Source organism: Meriones unguiculatus, chromosome 15, assembly GCF_030254825.1.
Source record: "Meriones unguiculatus strain TT.TT164.6M chromosome 15, Bangor_MerUng_6.1, whole genome shotgun sequence".
Lineage (NCBI taxonomy): Eukaryota > Metazoa > Chordata > Mammalia > Rodentia > Muridae > Meriones > Meriones unguiculatus.
In genome coordinates this window covers 124,949-151,414 of record NC_083362.1, presented here as the reverse complement: position 1 = coordinate 151,414, position 26,466 = coordinate 124,949, and the positions used below count along the sequence as shown (strand labels likewise).

The 26,466-nt window shown below is 54.3% G+C and overlaps 1 protein-coding gene across 2 annotated transcripts; it reads left to right on the top strand.

Annotated features, from left to right (window-relative positions):
* Nucleotides 1-412: 412 nt before the first annotated feature.
* Nucleotides 413-25,494, top strand: Sh2b2 (SH2B adaptor protein 2). Of its 2 annotated transcripts, none has more exons than XM_021651495.2 (9): nucleotides 413-675; nucleotides 12,516-13,249; nucleotides 17,881-17,982; nucleotides 19,824-19,915; nucleotides 20,924-21,015; nucleotides 21,104-21,271; nucleotides 21,710-21,918; nucleotides 23,806-23,977; nucleotides 24,452-25,494. In XM_021651495.2, exons 2-9 carry the CDS (start codon nucleotides 12,542-12,544, stop codon nucleotides 24,772-24,774), a joined length of 1,866 nt encoding a protein of 621 aa, XP_021507170.1. In that variant the 5' UTR covers nucleotides 413-675; nucleotides 12,516-12,541; the 3' UTR covers nucleotides 24,775-25,494. The 2 variants fall into 2 exon arrangements, with proteins under 2 accessions (XP_021507170.1, XP_060223878.1); XM_060367895.1 differs by having other exon boundaries at nucleotides 11,889-13,249.
* Nucleotides 25,495-26,466: the final 972 nt, after the last annotated feature.

The following is a 26,466-nucleotide window of genomic DNA, read 5'->3' as shown; positions in this document are numbered from 1 at the left end:
TGTCCTCGCGGCGAAGGGTCGGCCTAAAGCGCCCGCCCGCGTCTGCTCATCACCCAGAGACATTTTCCAGGGTGTCCACGCCCGGGCGGCCTTCCACGTCAAGCACCCTCCAATCCCGCCCTGGGGGGCCACCACCCCAGGCTCCCGGAGACGCGCCACGCGAGGGGAATTCCGAAGGACGGGCCGCGAGACCTGGGCACCCGGGTCAGGTCCCTCGGCTCAGCCACTGTCCGGCGGAAGGCACAGCGGTCGGCCGGCGCCACTAGGGCCCCCGAGAGCGCCCGGCGGAGGGGGTGGGGGGCTCGGGGGCGTGGCTAGACGCTCTCGCCGCTGGGGCGGGGGGCGCGGCCGGGGCGGGGCCGGGGTGGGCGGGCCCGTCGGTGGGCGGAGCCGGAGGCGCGCGCCGCCCGGGCGGGGAGGAGGGCCCGGGGCGCGGAGGGAGCAGCCGCGGCGCCCGGCGCGCGAGTCTGGGCTCGGAGCGCGCGGAGACCGAAAAGAGAGACTCGAGGGGGCCGCGCCGGGACCGCCAAGAGAGCACGAGCCTCGCAGGCTGCAGGCCGCGGGAGCGGGAGCCGCCGCCGCCACCGAGGGCGGAGCATGCGCCGCCGGGTCCCGGGATCCCGGCCGCGGTCCGGGCAGCGCTCCTCCGGCGCCCCGGCCCGCGCGGCTCTGTAGGTACGGCCTGCTTCTTCTCAGCCCCCCTGTCCCCAAGTCCTCTACCCACCCGGGTGCCCAGCTGTCCCCGAGGGCGCGCGTGTCTGTGTGTGTGTGCTCACCGCCACCCGGGGAAGCGCAGCCGCACGCGTACGGGTCCGAGCGTGTCGTCTTTGTGTGCACCGGTGGGAGGGAGGAGGACGCGCGACCGAGGGGATGAGCCCCGCTGGGATCGGATCCCCGACCCGCGGGCGAGGCGGGCAGAAGCGGGAAGCTGGGGCAGGGAAGAAGCCAGCTCTGCAGCAGCTGGGCCCCCTTTCCCTCACCGACCCAGGCTGGTTGGAGGGGCTAGTCGTAGAGGAAGGGATCTGAGGCGGGCGGGGGGGGGGGCAACCCAGAATGAGGGTGATGGCTACACGCTGGGGTCTGGAGAGACTGCAGCCGGGCCACAGTTAGCCGTGGGGACACCCTCCTTCCAGCCCTGGCCCCTTTTCCCGCGGCCGCCGTTCGTGACCCGCCCACTCGGGAGCTCCATAGCAGCCCCGGGTTTGAGAGGAAGATCGCCGGTGACAGGCCCGCGCCTTTAAGAAGGGGCGGGTTAGTGCCCTCCATTCAGCCCCTTCGGCCTAGACCATTGATGAAGCTTCGCGCTGCGGGAGTAGGAACCGCGCCAGGGCTGCGGGCGAAGCCAGGCAGAGGCACAGACCCGCCAGGGCTTCCCTGCCCCTCCACCCTCGCGTAGTCCCCTCAGAGCGGTCTTCGGGGTCAGACGTCTGCAGTGACTGGAGGGTCACAGGGTACCCACCAGAGAGGCTGTGAACCTGAAGAAGCCAGAGTCTAGTTCGCCCGAGGTGATGCCGGGGGTGGGGCTGTCAGACCGGTGCTGAACTTCATCTCTCCCCTTTGTGAATTTTTAAAATGTGCTTGTTTATTTGTGAGTGTGAGTGTGTGTCAGAGGACAACTTTCAAGAGTCAGTTCTTTCTTTATGGGTTCCAGGGACCAAACTCAGATCATCAGTCTTGGCAGCAAGTGTTGTTACCCACTGAGCCATCTGGTCAACCTGCTCTTTAACCCCTGAGCTGAATTACCTTGCAAGCCAAATAAAGTGGTGTTTCTGCCGGGGAGCCTGCGGCAATTGTGTCTCTCAGGGAGAGAGACACAATAGCCTCCTACTTAGGCTATTAGGGAGTGGGATCTGAAGCCCCTCACTGTCTCCTCTTCAAGATAGCTCTTTTGGCTTCCAAGATGTTTTAAAAAAAAAAATCTTACAAAATCCCATTAGACTAATGTGAGGCCTCATGGTTTTTGTTGGTGGTTGGTGGTTGTTGGTTGGTTGTTGGTGGTTGGTTGTTGGTTTTTGGGTGGTTGGTTGTTGGTGGTTGGTGGTTGTTGGTTGGTTGGTTGGTTGGTTGTTGGTGGTTGGTTGGTTGGTTGTTGGTTGGTTGTTGGTGGTTGGTTGGTTGTTGGTGGTTGGTTGTTGGTTGGTTGTTGGTGGTTGGTGGTTGTTGGTTGGTTGTTGGTTGGTTGTTGGTGGTTGTTGGTTGTTGGTTGGTTGGTTGGTGGTTGTTGGTGGTTGGTTGTTGGTGGTTGGTGGTTGTTGGTGGTTGGTGGTTGTTGGTGGTTGGTTGTTGGTTGGTTGTTGTTGGTTGGTGGTTGGTGGTTGTTGGTTGGTGGTTGGTTGGTTGTTGGTTGGTTGGTGGTTGGTGGTTGGTTGGTTGGTGGTTGGTTGGTTGGTGGTTGGTTGGTGGTGGTTGGTGGTGGTTGGTTGGTGGTTGTTGGTTGGTTGGTTGTTGTTGGTTGGTGGTAGTTGGTTGGTGGTGGTTGGTGGTGGTTGTTGGTTGTTGGTTGGTTGGTGGTGGTTGGTGGTTGTTGGTTGGTTGGTTGGTTGGTTGTTGGTGGTAGTTGGTTGTTGGTTGGTTGTTGTTGGTTGGTGGTAGTTGGTTGTTGGTTGGTTGGTGGTTGGTTGTTGGTGGTTGGTGGTGGTTGTTGGTTGTTGGTTGGTTGGTGGTGGTTGTTGGTTGTTGGTTGGTTGTTGTTGGTTGGTGGTAGTTGGTTGTTGGTGGTTGTTGGTTGGTTGGTTGTTGGTTGGTTGTTGGTGGTTGGTTGGTGTTTGGTTGTTGGTTGTTGGTGGTTGGTTGGTTGGTTGGTGGTTGGTTGGTTGGTTGGTTGGTGGTTGGTTGTTGGTGGTTGGTTGTTGGTTGTTGGTGGTTGGTTGGTTGGTTGGTGGTTGGTTGGTTGGTTGGTTGGTGGTTGGTTGTTGGTGGTTGGTTGTTGGTTGTTGTTGGTTGGTTGGTTGGTTGGTTGGTGGTTGGTTGGTGGTTGGTTGTTGGTGGGTGGTTGGTTGTTGGTTGGTTGGTTGGTTGTTGGTGGTTGGTGGTTGGTTGGTGGTGGTTGGTTGGTGGTTGTTGGTTGGTTGGTTGTTGGTTAGTTGTTGTTGGTTGGTGGTAGTTGGTTGTTGGTGGTTGTTGGTTGGTTGGTTGTTGGTGGTTGTTGGTGGTTGTTGGTTGTTGGTTGGTTGGTGGTGGTTGGTGGTTGTTGGTTGGTTGGTGGTTGTTGGTTGGTTGGTTGGTGGTTGGTGGTTGTTGGTTGGTTGGTGGTTGGTGGTTGGTTGGTTGGTGGTTGGTTGTTGGTGGGTGGTTGGTTGTTGGTGGTTGGTGGTTGTTCGTTGGTTGGTTGGTTGTTGGTGGTTGGTGGTTGGTTGGTTGTTGGTGGTTGGTTGTTGGTTGTTGGTGGTTGGTTGGTTGGTTGGTGGTTGGTTGGTTGGTTGGTGGTTGGTTGGTGGTGAGTGGTTGGTTGTTGTTGCTTGAGACAGTCCCACTGTGTAGCCCTGGCTGCCCTACAACTCTCTATGTAGACCAGGTTGGCCTTGAACTCAGATCTGTCTGTACTAAATTGATTCTTAATTATATTTATTATTGTTGTTTGTGTGTGATGTGTGTGGGCACATGTGCCTCAGTGCACATGCAAAGATCAGAGAACAGCCCCATTGACTTGAGTCTCTCTTTCCACCTTTATGTCAGTTATAAGATCAGGTAGCAAGCACCTTTTTTCCTGCTGAGCCCTTTCCCAGCCTGGGGCAGAGTTGTTTAATGGGGGCAGGATCTCAGAGGCAGAGTTTCCCACCTCCTGCTTTTTTCTACCCCTTTCCTTCTTGGTCTCTGTAAGGAGCCTCCACACTCACTGCGGAAGGTGTGAATGTTGGCAGTGAGGAGCACGGATGCTAGGGAACAGAGTTAATACATACACTCGTCTTCCCCCAGTTGTGAAGAAACACTTTCCAAAGCTGCCTAGTCCCTCTTACCTACTTACTACGAGTCCCTAAGGAGGACTTAGAACACACACACACAGCACTGAAGGCAAGGACAGACAGCCAGTGGGGCCTATGGCTCCCAAGGCTAAGCCCTTGATCTCAGCTGACTCGTGCCAGGCTCTGAGCAGTATCACAAAACAAATTTAGGGAAAGTGAAATGATTTGCCCAAAGCCACTCAGCCCACAAGCCACCTCTCTCTGGCAAGAACTTAAGCTCTGATTTTTGTTTTGTTTTGTTTTTAATTTTTTATTACATTTATTTGTTTGGGGGGACGGGGATGCCCTGCTGTGGCCCACATGTGGACATCAGAAGACAGCTTTGGAAGTTAGTTCTCCCCTTCCACCGTTTGGGTCCTGGCGGCAAGACCTTTCCCTACCGAGTCATTGTGATAGCCCTCGGTTGTTTTGCTTTATTTTGTTTTTTTGTTTGTTTGTTTGTTTTGCTTCAAGACAGGGTTTCTCTGTATAGCCCTGGCTGTCCTGGAACTCACTCTGTAGGCCAGACTGGCCTAGAACTCACAGAGATCCGCCTGCTCCTGCCTCCCGGGTGCTGAGATCACAGGCGTGTGCTGCCTCCACCTGGAGTCCTTGTATTTTTTCCTCCACCCAGAATGGCCCTGATCTCACTGTTTTACCAAGGCTGAGCTCCTGATGCTTTTGACTCCTAAGTGCTGGAGCATGTACTACTATGCCCAAAGCTGATTCTTGTTTCTGGTGTGGCCCCTGCTAAAGTGTGAGGGAGGTTTCTCGCGTGCTGTGCGCCTCCAGGCTGCAGTCCCCGTGGGAGTCAGTCTCCCAGCCTGCCTCGCCACCTGTCTTTGACTGCCTTAGTTCCTGTTCTGAAGTCTCTTTCATTCTCACCCTGTGGAGTCTTTTTATGGCTGTGCTCTGTCCCCAGGGACAGCTAGTGTGCCCTCCACATGAATTCAAGCCCACACCTTTTTGGGCACAGTGAACGGGGCATGGCCGTGTGGGAGTATGTTGTTTTCTTCCTCTGGGTGAAGAAGCTTGGGGATGTACCATGTAGATGCTTGTAAACCCTCTGAGGACAGGGGGCAAGTCATCTGAGGTCACAATCCAATGGAGGAGACAGTCACAAACCACAGGTGTTATAATAGGGCCAGAGCAGAGGCACCCCATGAGAAGAAGTGGCTCTTTAGTTCTGGGTGGGCTGCAGGCTTGCCAGCTACTGGGACAGAGGAGTGGAGTGGGTGCAGTGATGCCAGGCTGGGTGCCTAGAGTCAGAGAAGATCAGCTCAAAGCCTTAATCAGCATCTTCGGCACCCAGAACTGAGGGGTCACAGGAGGCAGGCCTCAGGAATCACTCACACAGTGTGTCAAGAAATACACACAAAACAGAGCAGCTGGGGAGACAGCCCAGTTGTTGAAGTGTTTGCCACATGTATGAGTCACATCCATTCCCTGATCCCATACACTGACGCATGACTGTGACCCCAGATCTAGAGAAGGGGAGATAGGAAGATCCCTGGGAACTTGCTGGCCATCCAACCAGGGAACTCTCCAGGACCCTAATTCAAAAAATAGGGCACAGAGTTATTGAGGAAGTCACCTGATGCCAACCTCTAGGAATGCTTGTGTGCACACGTAAACTGAATGGCAGGCAGAGGGCAGCGCGTTGTAGGTTCAGGGATGCTGGTTCAGAACCCAAGTGCAGCACACAACAGTGGGAGAGGGAGAGACTACTTAAGCCCAAGCCAGCTCTGGGCGCCTCTGCTCAGCCGCACCCACACCCCTAAAGGCAAGGGTAGGGTGAGAGCAGGGCGGGAGCCTGCCCAGCAGAGTGTGGGGAGCTGTCCAGCACTGCGTGCTCCCGAGGAAAAATAAACCAGCCTTTTGAGACATCCCCCTCCCCAGTACCCACCTTGCTCTTCTGACCCCTACTTCCTTCAGGCCCCAGCGGTGGGTCCCCCTGCTCTCCTTTCCCAAAAAGTAGGTACTGGGTCCCCCTTCGGTGCCCTTGAAGGACTTCCGCTGGGAATGCGAGCTACAGGAAAAGACAGGCCTGGAACTTGGCTCATTCTGTACCCTGGGTCCCCACACACCATGTCTAATGCCTTAAGGGGGCATGGCCTTGTGCAAATTCAGTGAGAGAGAGTCTGGGCCTCTCTCTCACCAGAACCCTATTCCTTCAGTTAGGGGACTTTGTTACAGGGAAGATGCTATAGGAGAAAGCTGGCCCAGTCACATCTGGCTTTCTAAAACTCACCTGGGCCACAGTGTGGGCCCTGGATTTGTAGGGACTTGAGTGGGGAGCAGGAAGGTAGGAAACAGGGACACCGGGGGAGAGGTGGCTGTAGCTAGGTGCCAGAGTGCTCAGCAAGAGAGGGGACTTACAAAAAGCATTCAGGAAGTAGAAGTGGGGCACCTTTAATCTCAAAACTAGCTACTGTTTAATTCTTGGTTTTACAATTTTAAGTTACATTGTTTATTTTCCATGTGTGTACACACACACTCACCAACTTACAGGTGTGTCAGTCAGAGAACAACTTGCAAAAGTCAGTTTTCTTCTACCATCTGGGTCCCAAACTTGGGTTGTCAGGCATGGCAGCAGTGACTTTACCCACTGAGCCATCTCACAGGCCTGGTGGTTTACTTTTGAGGCAGTCTCACATAAACCTGGGCGGCTTCCACCTTGTTAAGTTGCTGAGGATGAATGGCCTTGAACTCATGACCCTCCTACCTCTGCCTTCCACGTGCTGGGATTACAGGCTTGTCCCACCACACATGGCTACAACTGTGACATTAGTGTTCTCTGACCCTCCATAGATGGGGACACTGAGGCCCCATGAGGTATATGAGTTGCATGGCTAGGAGGCAGAGAAGTTCGGATTCAGACCTAGTCCATCTGGCCCTTCACCACCTCATCCTGGATGGAGGAAAGTGTTTGGGCTTAGTTCTGAGGAGCATGAGAGAGCTCTGGACTGTTCTAACAGACGCACTCCTTGGTCTCTGGGTGCTTGGCAGGAATTGTGGAGCTCAGAGAAAAGCCAAGACTACCTAAAGACCCCCACCACCCACTTGTAAAGCGACAGAGCCAATACTTTTTTTATTCCTTTGAGGCAAGGGAGTGTTCAAGCCCAGTACAGCCTTGAGGTGAATGCCTGATGTTTCTGCCTCTGCTCTCAAGTGCTGGGATTACAGACACGCCACCTCTGCCAGGTTTATGGAGTGCTGAGGACGGACCCCAAGGCTTCTCGCATGCTGGGCAAGGACTCTACCAATTGAATCTACATCCTCAGCCATTCCTTATTTGTTGTTCTGAGGCAGGGTTTCAAGAAGCTCAGGGTGCCTCCACCTTGTTGTATACTCAAGCTGGCCTTAGACTTCTGGTTCTTCTGTGCCCACCTTCTGAGCTCTGGGATTACAGATGTGTACCACCATGCCTGTACATGCAGTTCTGGGGATGGAAGCCAGGGCCTCATGTGTGCCAGACAAACGCTCTGTAGGCCAGCATCATTTGTAGACTCAGAAGTTATGCTGCCTTCGACCCAAGGCCAGCATCTTGGGGTGGGGAAGGGTGGGAAACTCCAGCCACATCCAGCATGAGGCTCTGCTTCAGGGCCTGCCATGAACTTGCCTCACTTGCCAGGTGAGGGGTAAGGTGGCCAGGTACCTAACACTGCCAGTGGGCACCACTCTGGGCTGGAGGGTTGTAGGTGGGCTGAATGGAGAGAGAGGTAACGAGATGCAGCTGGAGCCCCGAGGCTGGAATGAGCCTCTGCTTTCCATGGCAGGTTGAGCGGCACCGGCCAGGCCGTGAACAAGAAGGGAGAACCAGAGCAGACATGCAGGGGCTTCCAGGGAAGTCTCACAGGAGACACTGCCAACTGGTCTTGGTTTTTGTTTTTCGTTTTTTGGTGGGGGAGCCTCAGTCTCCATATAATGAATGCCTCGTTAAAGGAGGACACTGTCTAGTCTAAAACAGACGACTCTTCGTTCTGCCCATCTCTTACTCAGGCCCTTGGTCCCACACAAGCTAAGGGGAGCCTTGCCTGATGCTGCCTGCACCCTCTGGCCACCATATCACACGTCACACGTGGGTACCCTGATTATACCCTGAGGGACCTCACACTCCCCACCTTCCCCTTCTTGGGGTAGCTGTCAACTGAGCAAGAAGGGTACCAAAAGGAGGCTGCTGTCGCACAGCGAGGGTTTCCCAGAAACCTGAGCCTCCTGGGCAGGGGGCGGGGCCGCCGCATCTCCCCGCCCACCGAGTGCTGGATCGATTAGAGCTCGGCCCATTAGCGTGCAGCGGCGAGGCAGCCTCATCAATATTTTAAGGAACCACCAAGCCTTGGGGTCCGGAACTGCTCACTGCTGGCGGGGGTTGAAGACAGCCCTCCCCCTCCCCCACCGCGCGCCTTTCCGATTGTCAGCGCTATTTTTACTACCGGAAAGCCTTCCACCCCCTCTGCTGCCCCTGTCTGCGCGGTGACTAGGTCTGGGTGTCTGGCCTGACGTTAGTCAAGTAGTCAAGGCGGTGGCTTTGTAAGGCCATGAGCAGAGGAATCTTGGTCAAGCTACCCCTGCCCTACCCTCTCCCACCCCGTAAAGCCCCATCCCACTTAAGAACAACAAAGCCAAAAACGTGAACTCTGGGAAGAGCTGAGCCGGTGGGCTGCCTACCTGGCAGGCATGGAGATTTGGGATCCCTCCCCCGCAGCCAGTAAACTGGATGTGATGTCACACATCGGTAATCCCGGAAGGGAGAAGCCTCGAAGTTGAAGAGATCAAGGTCATTCTTGGCAATACAGAGAGTTTGAGGCCAGCCTCAGCTACATAAGAGACTATTTGAAAAACAATAAAAGCAGCATTTTTTCCAGGCTGAGGCGCCATTTAAGGGAGCTAAGCCCAGACAGTCCTTACAAAGGACTGTGCAGTGTGGAGGGTGGTGGGCTTACACAGGGCCTGGGGACCTACCACTCTCACCTGCTGGTCCAGAAGGCTTTGACTTTATTTCTGCCCAAAGGCCTTGCTTGGGATGCTTGGGAAGCTGAGAGGCACTCCCTACCGGTCCTGGTCCTACTAGGGAGGCCGCTGGTCCTCAGTCTTCAATGCCCAGGAACCATACTTACGTATCATAATCAGCCCCTGCTCCAGCCTGCTGTTGTATTGATAGAGAGACTGAGACTCCAGGGGTAGGGTGCTGGACCAGGAGAGAGGGCACTGCTCTCCGGGCTGAGTCACTAGGCTTCTTCTATCACCTGCGGCTGCGGGAGGAGAGCTGGGACATACCCACAGACACCAGAGAGTCAAGGGCCACAGGACACGTGGACTCCTGTCTAGTACAGAAACTTCAGGAAAGGCCAGGGCTCTAATCCCCAGCAGTTGGGTGCACACTGTGACCCCAGTGCGTCGGCTGTGAAGACTTAAGGATGAATGGGTCTTGCTGGCTACCAGCCTAGCTCTGGGTCCAGTGGGAGAACCCTGCCTCAGTGAAACAAGGAGAGTAACAGAGGGGATGGACATCCTCTGTCTTCCATGTACCATGTGTGTGTAAACATATACATGCACAAACGGGCACAGTGGCGCACACCTGTAATCCCAGCATTTAGGAGGCAGAAACAGGTGGATCTCTGTGAGTTCAAGGCCAGCCTGGTCCACAAAGCCAGTCCAGGACAGCCAGGGCTACACAGAGAAACCCTGTCTCAAAAAAACCAAACCAAAAACAAACAAACAAAAAAACACCATACAAACAGAAGAAATGGGGCCAGTAAGATGACGCAGCCAGTGAAGATGCTTGCACCAAACTTGACAACCTGTGTTCAGGCCCTGGAGCCTACATAGTGGAAGGAGAGAACCAGCTCTCACAAATTGTACCCTGACTCCCAAACATGTGCATGTACACACACACACACACACACACACACATAAATGTAAAAAATACAAAAAGAAGTCTCTATACATCTGAAGGCCAAGGAAGAAAGCAATCCAAGCAGAAACAGGAGAAAAAGAGACCAAGTCCAGGGTCTTCAATTTCTAAGCCTTCTAAGCCAGGCCATGGTAGGGACAGGATGACATTGTCCACCCTGCCTCCCACTGTCTGAGCCACAGTCACCTGTCACATCCTGGCTGATCACCACAGTGAGTGGGGCACACCTCTGGCCAGAGGTGTATACAGCCAGGCCGTGCCCTGACTTAGGGGCTTACTTCCTAAGCTGTCTATCCTTCCAGGGAGGGGTGAGCCTTTCTTTCCCCAACTGATGCTCAGAATTTGGGAAGGTCAGCCAAGGTCAAGGACTTCATGTCCTCCCCATCTGTTGGGAATAGTGCCTCCTTGTATGGGTCCATTGGTCTGCAGTGCTCCCCCCACCCCCCATCTCTGCCAAGTGTGTTCTGGGCTCCTTGTCTGTAAGTGTAGGGTGCTTTTTGGTCTCCCTTGATGACAATTTTTTCATTTGGAGATAAATCTTGCTATATAGCCCAAGTGGTCTGGAATTTTTTATGTAGCTCAGAGTAACTTAAAACTTCCAATCCTCCTGCCTCAGTCTCCCAGTGCTAGGATTATAGGCATGTGCCACCATGCCCTGCTTCCACTATTCTGCATAGTATGGGACACCAGACAGCTGTACTAACACCTGGACCCATAAGCTGCTGGCCTCCCAGTGGGGTTGAGAGGGCAGGAGAGTCTTAGCCAGTCTCCTGCTTAGGCCACAATACACCTGCTAGAATCTTGGCCGAATCCAGTTTCCACTGGCTTAGGTGGGACCGTACATAGGCCCTGGGACTCTATTCCTCCTCCCTTCAGGGGCTTTCATGGCCAGCAGAGAGGGGCAAAGACAGGCCCCTGAAAACCCAGTGCTGGGGCTGACCTCCTGGCCACCTCCACAGATGCCTACAGTCTTCCACTCACGCTCACCCACACCAGACATGGAGAGCAGGAGATGGCTTGCTGGGGGAGTGCATGGACTTGGGGCAGGCCCTCATGGGTTTAGCGCCAACATTCTTAGAGGCCATGGTGGTGGCGGCAGCGGCGGTAGTGGTGGTAGAACCTGGCGGGTGCAGCCGGTTTTATCTCCAGGGAAACAGCAAGTGTCAGGCCTGCCTTCTGCCCCCAAGGAATGCCTGATGCCAGCTGGGGAGATAGGCTTAAATGCACACACAGAACTGGTGCAAGGGGTAGCTTGATCAAGGGAAACTCCAGAGAGGGACATGCTTGTGCCAGCCTGGGCAGATGAAATCAAGGAGGTTTCACTATGAAAGGGTAAGTAGGAGTAAGGGAGCAAGATAGAGTAAGGGTCAGGCCCGAGTGACGCTCTTGAGGGCCCCAGCACCCATCTCTCTCCAGCTTCGTGGACTTTGCACACTATCCTCTGATTTCTAAAGGCCTGATATGACCCACTACAGTCATTCCTTTTCATGAAGCCTGTCTCTGGCACTTCTGCCCCGGTGGATCCTGTCCTTAATGACTGCTGCTGTGGCCTGAGGAACAGGAGGGGAGTCCCTTGTGCCCTCCACCTGAGGCCCCAAGGATGCTGTCGAGAAGTTGAATAGCTATTTTTTACCTAGAGTTTAATTAGAGGACCTGATTACAAAGGGAGACCTGAGGTGGGGTTCCCAAGGGTTGCGGGGCAGGAGCAGGACCAGGAATCCCATGAAGACAGGTGAGCACATGAGCCTCTACAGTGCCTTAGAAAGACAGTGCTTCCCCACAGCACCCACAACAACCTGACCTCTCCAGCAGAGTGTCAGGGAGCCCTGTGTCTCCCTACTTAATTTCCTTGCTTTTTTTTGTTTGTTTGTTTCTTCACTAACAAGGTCAAACTTATCAAAGGTAAATGGATGGAAGGGCTGGGTCACCTGCCTAGAAATCTCCAGTGAGGGGCTGGGGTGTGAGTCAGAGGTAAAACCATCCAGTAATATGCAGGAAGGAGGCAGAACCGGCTGGGTTTGTGTTTCCAGGGATGTTGGCCATGACAGGGGACAGGAAGCAAGTCCCCCAGATGACTACCTGACATGCTCTCTGCCGTTTACCCATCCTAAGTGGTAAAAGATGGAGTTGCCTAGCAACAAAGTGGAAGAAGCTGGAATGAAGGGACAGCTGGGATTTTTAGATTGGTCCAGTGGGGATGGGAGCTCTGGAAGGAACGACATGCAGGCTACCATGAAAAAAAAATATTCCTAAGGGGTGGGGCCTTCAACACCAATAATAAAAACAGTCGTCTTTGGGCTGTTTGGGAAGATGACCCCAAAGTCCCAGGGTCAGGACGACCTGAGTTAAAGACCCTGAAACTGAGTGTAAGCTTCTTACACTCAGCGCCTGCGGGGCGGGGTATCCCCAAGGGAGCGCTGTGGACACACAAACTGACCAGAGGATTCAAAGTCCTGTTTTAACCGCGGGTGGTGGCACATGCCTGGCATCCCAGCGCAAAAGATGTGGAGACAGGAGGATCAGAAATTCAAGGTCATCCTCTGCCACATAGGGGCAGCCTGAACTAAACGAGGCTAGTCTGGGCTGTGAGACTCTGTCTCAAATAAAGGAAGAAAGGAAACAAAACAAAAAAGAAACAGCTACTTTTCTCCTCTCAGCCCGAGGCTGCCATGGGACCAAAACCATGAATGGTGCCGCCCCCGGCTCGGCCCCCGCCCCCGCCCCAGTCCCCGACTGGCGGCAGTTCTGTGAGCTGCACGCTCAGGTGGCTGCTGTGGACTTCGCTCACAAATTCTGCCGCTTCCTTCGGGACAACCCGACCTACGACACACCGGACGCCGGGACCTCATTCTCCCGCCACTTCGCAGCCAATTTCTTGGCCGTCTTCAGCGAGGAGGTGCGTCGCGTGCTGGGGACAGCAGCGGACACCATGGAGCCCGAGCCTGCCGTGACCTCCGTGACCTCGGCGCTCAAAGCTGCCGCCTACGGCCACTCCCGCAGCTCCGAGGACGTGTCTGCCCACGCGGCCACCAAGGCTCGTGTCCGCAAGGGCTTCTCTCTTCGTAACATGAGCCTGTGCGTGGTGGACGGAGTGCGCGACCTGTGGCACCGGCGAGCGTCCCCAGAGCCAGACGCTGGGGTCACTCTTAAGGCCACTGAGCCCGCGTCGGAGCCTCGGGACAAGTGGATGCGACGCCTGCGGCTAGCGAGGGCCCTGGCGGCCAAGGTGGAGTTGGTGGACATCCAGCGTGAGGGCGCGCTGCGTTTCATGGTGGCAGACGACTCAGCCTCAGGCCCTGGAGGCGCCGCGCAGTGGCAGAAGTGCCGCCTGCTGCTTCGGAGGGCTGTGGCCGGGGAGCGGTTCCGCCTGGAGTTCTTCGTGCCGCCCAAGGTGCGTATCTTGGTGCATGGTGCATCTCTCTCCCCATCAGTCATGGAGAGTCACTCACCTTCACGGCCTAAAAGAGCCGCAGGCGGGGACAGGTGGGCGCCTGAGACTGGTCTGGGGATTGTGTGGCCTGACCTGATTGACACAGTGTTTTGTACAGAGGGAGCTTCCTATATGAAGTCAGGGAGCAACAAGGAACATCTCCCCTAGAGGCCTGTGTCCTGCTCCACAGCAATCAGACATCTGCTGCCCTGCCAGGCTCCAGCTGAGCCTCACCGGGCGGCCCCTTCCTTTCCATCAGGCAGAAAGGAAGGTTTTTGCCAGCTACCAGCATCTTGCATGCCACTGGGCCCCTGCGCTCATTGACGTCAAAACACCCCAGTGGTGGGCGGCTGGGAAGCTTCGGGTCTGCTCCAGAGGAGCCAATCTATCTTGATTGAGAAGTACGCCCGGGAGATGGTGCTTGCCTTTAAACCTAGAACTGGGGAAGCAGAGGCAGGCGTATCTCTGTGAGTTCAAGACCAGTCTGATCTACAGAGTGAGTCCAGGACAGCCAGGGCGAAAGAAAGAAAGAAAGAAAGAAAGAAAGAAAGAAAGAAAGAAAGAAAGAAAGAAAGAAAGAAAGAAAGAGAGAAAGAGAGAAAGAGAGAAAGAGAGAAAGAGAGAAAGAGAGAAAGAGAGAAAGAGAGAAAGAGAGAAAGAAAGAAAGAAAGAAAGAAAGAAAGAAAGAAAGAAAGAAAGAAAGAAAGAAAGAAAGAAAGAAAGAAAGAAAGAGATAGAAGAGGGAGGGAGGAGAGAGAGAGAGAAGAAAAGTGAGGTGCTGGGGATGTAGCTCAGTGGGTTTGAGGGTTAGGGTTAGCACCACATAATACCTGAGTGGAAGTACAGTTTAAACAGGAGAATCAGAAGTTCGAGGTTATCCTCCTCTCCAAAGCAAATTTGAAGTTAGTTGGGTCTGAAAAGAAGAAAACAGAGTATATATTCAGGGGGTTATGGCCTGCCTGAAGTCGCACAGTGAGCAGCAGAAATGGGCTAATTATACGTCACCATTCACACGGTCACCAGAATTAAGGGGTAGAGTCCCTTGAGTTCCAGCATGGCAGCTGGTAACACCCCAAGACCTGCCCAACCCAGGGTGCAGCCTCTCTGATGCCCTCCTAGACACCTTGAGTAAGTGTACTGAGGGCTTGCCCTCCTGGCCTCCTCTCAAGATGCAGGAGTGAGAGCTCCCAAAGCTAGAGGCTGGGGGCTACTGCCAGAGCATGGTGATGCAGAGGTCTCACCCTAACCCCAATACCCCAGACTCCCAGGAAGTTTTTACTCACACCCAATTTCAAGCCCCTGAGGAAAAAAATGCCACTAAACCAATTCTACAGACAGAAATCAAAGTCTAGTGAGGGGTGGCTTGCCCAGGGTCACCCAAAGGTCAGGGGCAGAGACCCAAGGTTTTGCTGCCTCTGGCCTTGATTGGCAGTCCCAGCTGCTGCTCTCTAAATAGCTGTGCCTGTCCTGGGGGAGAGGACACAGCAGCTGGTGCTCTCTCCAATGATCCCTGCAGAGCCCTGCAGCTTCACTGCCAGCAGAAGGGAGCATTCCTGAGGGACCACTGAGCCTTCCTTTCTCAACTCTAAGACAAACAGGTTGCTAGCCCATGATCTTGATTCAAACTCTCAGAAAATCAGAGCATAAAAGAACTCGGGAGTGATCCATAGAAGTGTGGCTCATTCTAGAGCATACTAGTCTATCTTCTGTTGCTATAATAAAATACTAGAGGCTAGATAGTGTGTTTTTAAGAAGAGAAGGAGGAGGAGAAATTGGGCATGGTTGCATGCCTATAATCCCAGAATTAGGGAGGATCAGGAATTCCATATCATGCTTGGTGATTTAACAACTTCAAAGCCAGCTTGGACTACATGATACCATATCTCAAAAAGGAGAGAGAGAGATTGAGAATCAGTTTAGCTGGGTTTTAGAAACTACAAGTCCAAGGTTAGGCAGCTCCCTGTTTTCTGCCTCTGTGAAGGTCTTGGCTTCTCACAGTAGGGCAGACAGAAGAGGAGGAAATAGCCATGTGCAGAAGAGGCCAAATATAGAATGACCTTACTTTATAACCATTCATTCTGATTTCCTAACTAACCAGGTTCCCTTGAGAACTACATAACCTCCCAACATAGCACCTCCATGGCCAACCAGCTTCCACTTGGCCCCACCTCTTAAAGGGTCCACCAGCTCAACAAAATATTTTTAACATGTGTTTATTTCACAGGGGGTGGGGGGATACACATGTGGAGGTCAGCAGACAACTGTAGGAGCCAGTTCATGCCTTCCACCATGTGGGTCTAGGGAATCAAATGCAGGCTTGGTGGCAAACCCCTTTACACACTGAGCCATGCCCTTTTGGTATTTGTCTGTTGAGACCAGCTCTCATGTAGCCTGGACTGGCCTTGATGGAGCCAAAGAAGACCTTGAACTTCTAATTCTCATGCCTTCCATCACTCTGCACCCTCACCTATGCAGGTAGCACCAAATGGACCTGAGTCCTCTTATAGCACCCATACAGCAATGAAACTAACCCTCTGTCCTTGGGAGAGCCACCAGGAAAGCAATCAGGCTGAATGTAAACCTTCACAGGGGAGCTCCTGGGTCCCTGAGGAACAGGAGCTTGGACTGCAGAAGTAGTCAGCAGGTGGCCGGAGCTAAGGGAGCGAAGACAATTGAGGTAGAGATGGTGAGAGGCAGGTAAAGCTGAGGGTGTGGCTCAGTGGTCACCTGCCTAGAATTCCCCAGTGAGGGGCTGGGTGTGGCTCAGTGGTAGAGCACCTGCCTAGAACCCCCCAGTGAGGGGCTGGGGTGTGGCTCAGTGGTCACCTGCCTAGAACCCCCCAGTGAGGAGCTGGGGTGTGGCTCAGTGGTAGAGCCCCTGCCTAGAACCCCCCAGTGAGGGGCTGGGGTGTGGCTCAGTGGTAGAGCCCCTGCCTAGAATCCCCCAGTGAGGGGCTGGAATGTGGCTCAGTGGTAGAGCCTCTGCCTAGCAAGCTTGAAGCCCTGGATTGTACCCCACACTAGGGGTGGAGGACAACTACAACTACATCAGGACAGATGGCCTCAGACACCAGGCTAAATGAAGGAACACAGCACCTTGAGCCAGTGGGAACCCAGCTGAAGGCATCATTGAAAACCTGTCCCCTCTCCCTGCCCCCATGATGGCCAACCTCAGCCACAGGCTGGTGTGAAGATGGGATCAGCTAAGCCCATCAGTCACTGCTCTAAGCCCAGCCTGGGACCTGCTGGAAAGTGTCCAGGGAGGCCAAGAATTCCCATCTAGCTGAGGCCCTTCCATTTCCTCCTCAGAAAGTCCCTGTCCCAGAGCCCAAGCCCTGCCAGGAATGTCAAGCCTTGGGCCAGTTCAGGGAGGTTCAGGGGGCAAAGGCAGGAGCTGTGGGGCAGAGCACAAAGGAGGCTTCACAGAACCCTCCTACGAGGCCCTGCTGACTCCCCTGATTTAACCCTGTGATGGCAGCATTGGAATGCTAGTTCCCCTTCTATCCATGCCTAGAGATGAGACCACACCCAGCTACAGAGCCCCATTCTGAGGTGGGAGCTGTGCTCCAGAACGTCTCACCCAAAACAGGAAGCCACCTTATTCTGGGAGCCATATACCCCCCAGCCCCTCACTGGGGGATTCTATGCAGGTGACCACTGAGCCACACCCAGCTCCTCACTGGGGGATTCTAGGCAGGGGCTCTACCACTGAGCTACAACCCAGACCCTCACTGGGGAATTCTAGGCAGGGACTCTACCATGCACCTAAACCATCAAACCCAGCTCACCCCTCCCAGCTTGCTTCATTTGATATAGTAGCTCACAAAACCCAAGCTTTCCTGAACTCACTATGTAGGTCTCTGTGCTATGATCTACATAGTGAATTCCAGGGCAGTCAGAACTACATAGTGAAACCTGTCTCAAAAAGGAAAAAAAAAAAAGTTTTAAAATGCTAAGTGAGGAAGTTCACTTGTAGGACTGCAGAACTCAGGAAACTCAGGAAGGACTGCTCCAAGCCCATGCCAGCCTGAGCTACATAGTGGGTTCTGGGTCAGCCTGTTCCACAGATTGAGATCCTATTTCCAAAAACCAAGGGCTTGGGGCATGGTTCAGTGGTAGAGCCCCTGCCTAGAATCCCCCAGTGAGGGGCTGGGTTGTGGCTCAGTGGTAGATACCTGCCTAGACTCCCCCAGTGAGGGGCTGGGTGTGGCTCAGTGGTAGAGCACTTGCTTAGGGTCCCCTAGTGAAGGGCGCTGTGGTAGAGAGCTTGCCCACTGCATGATGCCCTGGGCAAAATCCCCAATACCAAAAGGAAAGGAAGAGAATAAAGGAAGGGATGCCAGGTAGCACCCACTGTTCACAGAGCTGGGATTCATTGAGGACTCCGTAGGCTCTAGCTTACTGTGACCTTGCAAGGAGGCTCTTTCGGCCTCCCTCAACTTTCCCAGGCTCTAAAATGGGCTTGAACACATTCACACTAGCATAACCATGGCCGTGTTGGCTGCTGGGACCCACATATGCTGGGAAATGCAGAGAGGGCTTCCTGAGGACTCCAAGCTGTTCCTCTCACTGTTCTCCCTCTGGCCTCCCAGGCTTCCAGACCCAAGGTCAGCATCCCCCTGTCGGCCATCATCGAGGTGCGAACCACCATGCCCCTGGAGATGCCTGAGAAGGACAACACATTTGTGCTCAAGGTGAGACCCGCTACACCCCAAGGTCTGCAGTTGCCTCAGCCTTAGGGGTTACACAGCTCCAGCTCATGGCAGGGTGCAAGGCAGTCCTTCAAAGGGAGCAATAAGGAGAGCGTTCCCATGATAGGACCCCACGACAGGTGTCCATCACCTAGGTAGGGCTTGAATTTGGGTCTCAATCCCAGAACCATGCACCATGCATCCCCACATGATTGGCCACTTGGGTCTCCTCCCCTTCCTTCCCTCCTTCCTTCTTTCCTTCCTTCCTTCCTAATTACATTTGTTTTATTATTCTAATTTTTTTTTAGTTTTTTGAGACAGGGTTTCTCTGTGTGGCCCTGGCTGTCCTTGAACTCTCTCTGTAGACCAGGCTAACCTTGAACTCACAGAGATGTGCCTGCCTCTGCCTCCTGAGTGCTGGGACTAAAGGTGTGCACCACCACCACGCAGCTACATTCATTTGCATGATTGTGTGTCTGCACATGCTGCCATGGTATGGTTATGAAGGTCAGAGGACAACTTTCAGGAGTCAGCTGACAGGGCTTTCTCCTTTTACCAGTGGGTTCCTCCTCCGGATTCAAACTCAGCTTGTCAAGCCCGGGGCAGCAGGCACCCTCACCCACCAGAACATTTCACCAGCACAGCCCTGTTCCCTATTTCTTCTTGAGTCAGAGTAAAGGCCATTACAGCTCCCTTCTCCTCTCCCTCTGGAGACAGACACACCCACCTCACACTGGTGGCTAGCTTGCTGATGTTAGGCAAACGTCTTTAGGCTCAGGGAAGCGGAGTGTGGGAATTGGCCGGTCCCTATAGAAGTCACAAAGACACAGAGGGTCAGTGGGGGCCACCCCAGTGGGTTTGGGAGCCTCCTGTTCCTTCTCCAGGCCCATAGCACCGGGATGGGCTCAGGGGGCTGCTAGGGTTGTGGTCAGGGCTTCCCAGAAGGAACAAGACTATGATCTGAGCCCCCTCCTGGAGACCCTGGTAACGCCTTGAAGCTGGGCAGAACCCCACCCTCTTTGGCAAGCTCTTATTGAGCTTGTGTCTCCACAAGCCACAAACTCTTTTATTCATTGGACAAAGTATGTCCTGAGTTGTCCCCTCAAGACCAGTAGCTGGGGACACAGCCCCTGTCCATCTGCATTCTCAGCTATGGACTGGGTGATCCTCAGGCACCTCTGAGGCAGAAGGACTTCTCTGCCACCCCCACTGTGAACCCATTTCCCCACTGGAAAGGGGAGGCATACTACCTTTTGACAGAGTGCAGAAGACCGGGAACCGAGAACAGGGAGACTGGGCAGCTGGTGGTCCCAGCTTCCGGTCTTAGCACTGCTGCCGGCTGCTGTGTGAATTTTGAACAAGTTGCTCTGCCTCTCTGAACACCAGGCTTCTTGTGTATAAAATAAGGATTATGCAAAGCCTCCCTCCTAGGGTTGTGGGGAATTCAGCAGACAAGGCACAGAGAGCACTGATCGCCACATGGCCACAGCCGTAGATTTGCAGCGTAGATTCCCAGTCACTAAAGGCTGGGAGCCCCTCAGCCCTGTGACACGCCAGCTGGCCTCCCCACTTGACTTGAACTGTGTCTGGGACTCCAGAGCATGGATTGAGCATGCTGGTTGTCCTGCCCCACATCCAGGGCCTCCAGAGCTGTGTCTCCTTCCCTGCATGGGCTGCAGCCCTGCACCCTGACTTGGGTGAACCCACTCTCCTCCCGTCTGTTCATACCCATGAGACCTAACATGGGGTGAGTGAAGCTATGTAAACCGTCCTGCTCACAGGCCCTGGAATGCTGGGCTCCACCCTGAAGTGGGGGAGGCGTTACCAGGGCCGCTCTTGTCCAGGTGGAGAATGGAGCGGAGTACATTTTGGAGACGATAGACTCGCTACAGAAGCACTCGTGGGTGGCTGACATCCAGGGCTGTGTGGATCCAGGGTGAGTACTCTGGAGGCCTGAGGATGGGGGATGGACAATGGAGGGGTGCCTTACCCCTTCCTTCCCAGAGTCCAGGCTACCAGGAAGGGCAAGTACTAAGGTAGAGTCAGCATTGGGTTTTCTCAAAAAGGGCAAGAGGATCAGGAGCCTAGGGCCATCCTCAGCCAAAAAAAAAAATCAAACATCCTAGGCATTTGCTCTATCAAACATGAGTGTGAGCGTGTGTGCACACACACACCCATTACAAATAGGATTTGGGGGCTGGAGAGATGGCTCAGCAGTACTGCTTTTCCAGGGGATTTGAGTTCAATCCCCAGCACCCACATCAGGCCATTCACAATTGCCTGTAACTGCAGCTCCAGGGGATCTGATGACTCTGGCCTCTTGCAGCCTCACGCACCTATCTACTCTCAGGCACACATGGGTACACATCATTTTTGCAGAAAAGAGTTGGATCTTGATGAGGAAGCTGGTAGGCTGGGAGGCTATGGAGGCACAGTTGGCACTTCTGGGCAGTTGTGTACAGGAAGAGGGCGACTCCACTGTCCAGGAAAGATGGCCGGGGTGAGCGGATGTCACCCGGCTGAGCACTTGGCAAGTTTCTCTAGCTAATAGGATGAGGGTGGGGCTGCTTTCTAATTAACAGATTCATTTTAATAAAGCTCAGTTGAGCCCTGAGGGCCTTATAGCCCTCATCCCCAAAGTGCTTGCAGATTGCTCCCATTACTCTGGTGCCCACCGGTTCCAGAGACATTCCCACAGCAGCCAGACCTCTTTCTGTGGAATTTTAGAGCTGGGAGTGTCTCCAAGGGGCTGCCCAGGCTCTACCGATCACCACACTGTCCCCCACTGGAAGGTATCCGTGGGTTCCCAGGAACAAGCCACAACCAAGGGAACACTACGCTCACGGCAGCTTCTGTGGCTGGTGGCTACAGAGGGGGAGGGAGTGGACAGGACTTGATTCCCTGCCCAGGCCCCGTGGCCAGGCGTGCTCTGCCTTCTCCACAGGGACAGTGAGGAAGATACAGGGCTGTCCTGTGCTCGGGGAGGCTGTCTGACCAGCCGTGTGACCTCCTGTAGCTGTGAGCTCCTGACAGACGGTAGGTGGAGTAGCACAGGCTGGATCAGGGGGACTGTGCTGGAGGGCAGTTCAGAGACACGCTTCTCCCTCTATTTCCCCTGCTGCAGACATGTCCCAGCCCCCAGAGACAGCCACAGCGGTGGGCGCAGTGGTGACAGCCCCGCACAGCCGAGTTCGAGACCCTGTGGGAGAGTCACTGGCCCATGTGCCCCTGGAGACTTTCCTTCAAACCCTGGAGTCTTCGGGTGGCGGTGTCAGTGACAGCAATAATACAGGTACCACTGGGGTCCCCAGCTCCCTCAACAGGGACCCTTTGGGGCCTCAGAAGGGTGACATTTCAATCTGTTGGGTCTACAGCATGGCTGTGGCTTTTCTAAGCCAGCACGGCCACCTAGCCTTTCCCACTGTGCCTGGCTTTTGTAGAGTCATAGACCTGGGGGTGAGGCAAGGGTGGGACACCTGTAATCAACACTCAGGAGGCTGAAGCAAGATCTGCACGAATTCAAGACTAGCCTGGGCTACATAGTGAGACACAGCCAAAAGAAGAGAGAGAAATGGAGGGAAGGAAGTTGTTTGTACAGACAGAGGCACAAAAGGAAGGGTTGCTGGCACAAGCCTGTGATCCCGGCACTTAGGTTGTAGAGACAGGAGTTCATTCCCTCAATTGTCTTCCTTCTGCCCTTTTGTGCCTTGTGCTATCATGATCCACCCAGGGGACGAAGGAGCCGAGCTGGACGCCAATGCTGAGGCTGAGCTGGAACTCTCCGACTACCCCTGGTTCCATGGGACATTGTCCCGTGTGAAGGCCGCTCAGCTGGTCCTGGCTGGTGGGCCCCGGAGTCACGGCCTCTTTGTGATCCGGCAAAGCGAGACTCGGCCTGGGGAGTGTGTGCTGACCTTCAACTTCCAGGGCAAGGCCAAGGCAAGTGTGGGCATGCTCGGACATGCGGGCATGTGGTGGGGTAGAAGGGGAGAAAGGCCTGTCCTGGTGGAGGTGGATTGAGGTAGCCCAGGACCTAAGGCTCATCGCCTGCTGTGACCAAGATTCAAAAAGCAAGTCTCTCTGAAGTTACCATTGCAGCCAGGTGCACATGCCTATAGTCCCAGGGCTTCAGAAGCTGAGGCAGGAGGATTGTCATGAGTGTGAAACCAGCTTGGGCTACAGAGTGAGTTCCAGGACAGCCAGAGTTACAAAGAGAAATTCTGTCTCAAAAAACAAAAACAAAGTCCAAACACCCAGGAGCAGCCTGTACCTACACTTGGGTATCTTTCATCTGAGGCATCATTTTCTTCTAACCCTAATGCCTACAGCCTATATAAAATATCTGTAATGAAATCTCCAACAACAACAATCCCCAAGTCAGGATTTGATGCTGCACACCTGTAATCTCAGCACCCAGTAGAGTTCAAGGTCATTCTTGGCTTCATGTTGAATTCAAACCCAGCCTGTGTTACATGAGACTCTGCCTCTAAACAAACAAACAAACAAACAAACAAACAAGGGCCTGGCAAGAAAGGTCTCCTGTGAAGGCACTCAAAGCCAAGCTTCACGACCTGAGTTTGATTCCCAGGCACACATGATGGAAGGAGAGAACTGACTCTTACAAGTTGTCCTCTGACCTCCAAAACAGAGTGTGGCATTCCCACATATGAACACATAAAAATAAACAAGCAAATAAATAAATGTTATCTTAGAAATCAATAAAAACGAGAAAGAAGACAAAGGTCAGGCAGTTTGGGACATGACAGTATGGCAGGAACCATAGTGCCCTGCCCCAGCTCACCCCATGTTCCCGAAAAGGAAGTGGACTCAGCCTTAGGTGTTCCCAGAATGTCATTCCCAGCAGCCCCCATAGCTTCACAGGCTCCTGCCCTTGACCTGCAGCTGCAGGTCACAGGCACCCTCACTTCAGACCAGACCTTCAGCAGCCCTCCGGTGTGCTCTTGGCTGTCCTGGCCCAGCTGTGTGTGCAGTGGAGGTTGGGCCTCCCCAGGGATACCACCATGTCAATTCCTCTGAAAACAGGGCACTTAATGTCACTCCTGGTGGCTGGTAATTGACATCTTGGCTGGCACTACTAAAGGGCTTATCTCACTGTGACATGCCCAAGCCTGGGGCTAGGATGGTACCCTGTCCACCAGGGCCCACAGAGGGGAGGGGAGCAAGACAGGCATGAGCCCACCTGTCCTCTCTTCTAGCCAGGCTGCCCTTGTCTCAGAGAGTGCAGAGTAGGCCTGACACCAGACACCTGTGGCTCCCTACTAAAGACCATGGGTCTAAAGCTCCTTACACACAGCTCCCTGCCTCAGAGACCCGGAGAGGAACCAGTCATTGCTAATAGGCACATGCCAATATTCCACACCTCTCAGCTACATGAGACCCTCTCTTCAGGACAAAACAGTGATGCCGAAAGAAAGATTGATTCACCAGGCAGTGTTGACACACGGCACACACCTTTAACCCCAGCCCTCGGGAGGCAGGGGCAGGCAGATCTCTGTGAGTTCAAGCCCGCCCTGTCTACAGAGTGAGTTCCAGGACAACCAGGGTTACACAGAGAAACCGTGTCTCAAAAGAACAGGCACAAGAAGGACGACAGACAGATTCCAGTGTAGGAGCAGATGTCTGCAGCACTCCCAGCCTTGTTCTATTGTACCCATCCCCCATACTGGCCCAGATAGGACCCTAGGATGATACAGTCCAATAAAGCCAATGGAGCGATGGATAGTCCTCCAGCAACCCCAAAGGCACTTGCCAGGCAGGTAGTTGGTACAGGACTCCATCACTGACCATTCCCCTCTCTGCCCACAGCACCTTCGCCTGTCTCTGAACGGTCACGGCCAGTGCCATGTCCAGCATCTGTGGTTCCAGTCTGTGTTTGATATGCTTCGACACTTCCACACCCACCCCATACCCTTGGAGTCGGGAGGCTCTGCTGACATCACCCTAAGAAGCTATGTGCGTGCCCAAGGGCCACCTCCCGGTAAGATGCCACCGCTTGGAGCCTCATGTATGGCTCAGTCCATAGAAGGTTTGTCTAGTATGCTCAAGGCCTGGATTTGATCCCGGTAAACGAGGTGTGGGGGTGCACTTCTGTAGATCCAGCGCTCTGGAGATCAAAGCCATTCTCGGCAGCACAGTGACTTACAGGCCATGGGATATGTTAGACCGGGTCTCAGAACCCTTCACCTGGACATTCAGGGTAGATTCCATAAGCCCTGCAAGGTTGGAGTTCAGCATCTGGCTTTTGAGGGTTGCATTGGTGGGGTGTCTAGCCTAGACTGGAAAGGCACGTATGTTTGTACACTATCACCTGACTTCTGCCTGGACCCCAAGGTCTGGACCACACCATCCCTCCTTGGGTTCTCCATACCTGTCTGACGCTGGCCCCTTTGAAGGATGAAGTGTGCCCAGGTGCCCAGGGCTGGATGTTGACCAACATGGCCTCTCATTGCAGACCCAGGACCAGTGCCCAGCTCTGCGGCTCCAGTCCCCTCCTGCTGGACGGAGCCAGCTGGCCACTACTTCTCCAGCCTGGCCACAGCCACCTGCCCACCCACCTCACCTTCCAATGGTGCTGGAGCATCGTTGTCATCTGGCTCATCATCTTCAGCCACGTCCATACCCCCACGCCTGGCCGAGGGGCCACTAAGTGCGCGCAGCCGCAGCAACAGCGCGGAGCACCTACTGGAGGCTGCATCTTCGGGAGCCGCCGAGGAACCCACTGAGGCCGCGCTGGGCCGCACTCGCGCTGTGGAGAACCAGTACTCCTTTTATTAGCTGCCTATTCCCCACGGGTGCCATGCCCATCCCAGCAGGCCAACACCTGTGATTTGTCCTGCCCACCAACAGTCTGGCTAGCCCATGATGGTCAGCAACACCTGAGAATGGCTGGACACACCTACTCATGGTCTATCATGCCCAAAACAGCTGGCCAGCTAGCCACTTCAGACCCCAGGGGCCCACTGTAACCATCTATGGCAGGCCAAGGCTATATCCATGGTCAAACCCATGATGGCCCTCCAATGATTTCAAGCCCCACCCACTGGTGGCTGGCCACGCCCAGCAGCAGCTATTTCTGTAAGGGCCATCGAATCCATGGCAGGCAGCTCACTGACAGCTAACCACATTTGGTGACTTCAGGCCGTGCCCACTAGTCGGTTACCCCCACAGCAGCATGGTCGACCCACTGGGTGCCTGCTTTGCCCAAGGGCAGCAAACCACACCTATTCATGGTCTATGAAGCCCATGAAGGCCTACCCATTGATTCCTAACAGCCTCAGGCCCTGCCCACCACATACTCCAGTAGCCTGACCAGGCTGTGATCAGGTTGGTCACTCTCATCAAGCGGACCTGCCAGTGGTCCGCCCAGCCAGGACAGCCTGCCACACCCACCAGCCTCAGCCCAATGCTGGGTGGGGGAGGGGAAGCCAAGCTCTTCAGTGAAGACAAACATTATTAAAGAGCCTGTTTTAGGGACTGCACCCTGCTGTACTGTCGTCTTTCGCCGTCGCCATCACCACGGAGAAGGCGGTGGAACTGCTGCAGAGCCACGGGCTGGCCCAGCCAGAGCCCCGGAGAGGCAGCTTGGGGCGGGGCGTGGACTTGAGGAGAGGACCTAAGTGGAACTGGAAAAGAAAGAGATAATTTGAAGAATGAAGCCAGAGCTGGAGACAAGGCTCTTAATTGGTAGAGTGCCTGTGACCGGCCTGTAGGGCTTCCTGGGTCCCATCCCCAGTACCCCATAAACAGGATGTGGTAGTGCGTGCCTGACATTCCAGCACCTCAGAGGTGGGAGTAGGAAAATCAGAAGTTCAGGCCATTCTCAGATTAACAGAAAATTTGAGGTCACCCTGAACTACATGAGACCCTGTCTCAAAAATGAAGAGCAGGAAGAGAAGAGGAGACACTCACAGGCAGTGGATGGCTTGAATGCCAAGGTGAGGAGTTGAGTAGTGAGAAGTTCGAACAGTAAGGATGTCATTGGGCAAGTCAACAAAGGCCTTCCAGGGTGGACTGAGTGCCTGGACAGGAATTCCCCATCTTAGCCTGTTAGGGAGTTGAGGAATAGGAGACACGGGTGTCCCAGCCCTGATGCAGATGGTTCAGACATGGCCTTGAGGGACTGCCCATGTCCACCCAAAAACAGCCACAGCTGACATCCTCCAGCTTGCTCACGTAGCCACCTCTGAGAAAGACCCTTGTCCCAAAGAGCCAAGGTTTATCTCTCCTTCCCAAGTCAGACCCTCAGACAAATCATCCCCCGGCCCTTGCAGGGCTCAAGTCAGCGATGCACATCACAGACCCCAAACAGCTAAAAAACACCCAAGTGGCAGCCAAGACACCCACAGCTGCTTCCTCAAAAGGGGTGTTCGAATACTTCGGGTGGCTCAGGGGCTTTGCCCATTGCAGCTGCCAGGAAATGACAGTACCCTGCTAAGCACAGGCAAGGAGGAATGTGAGCACAGTGCT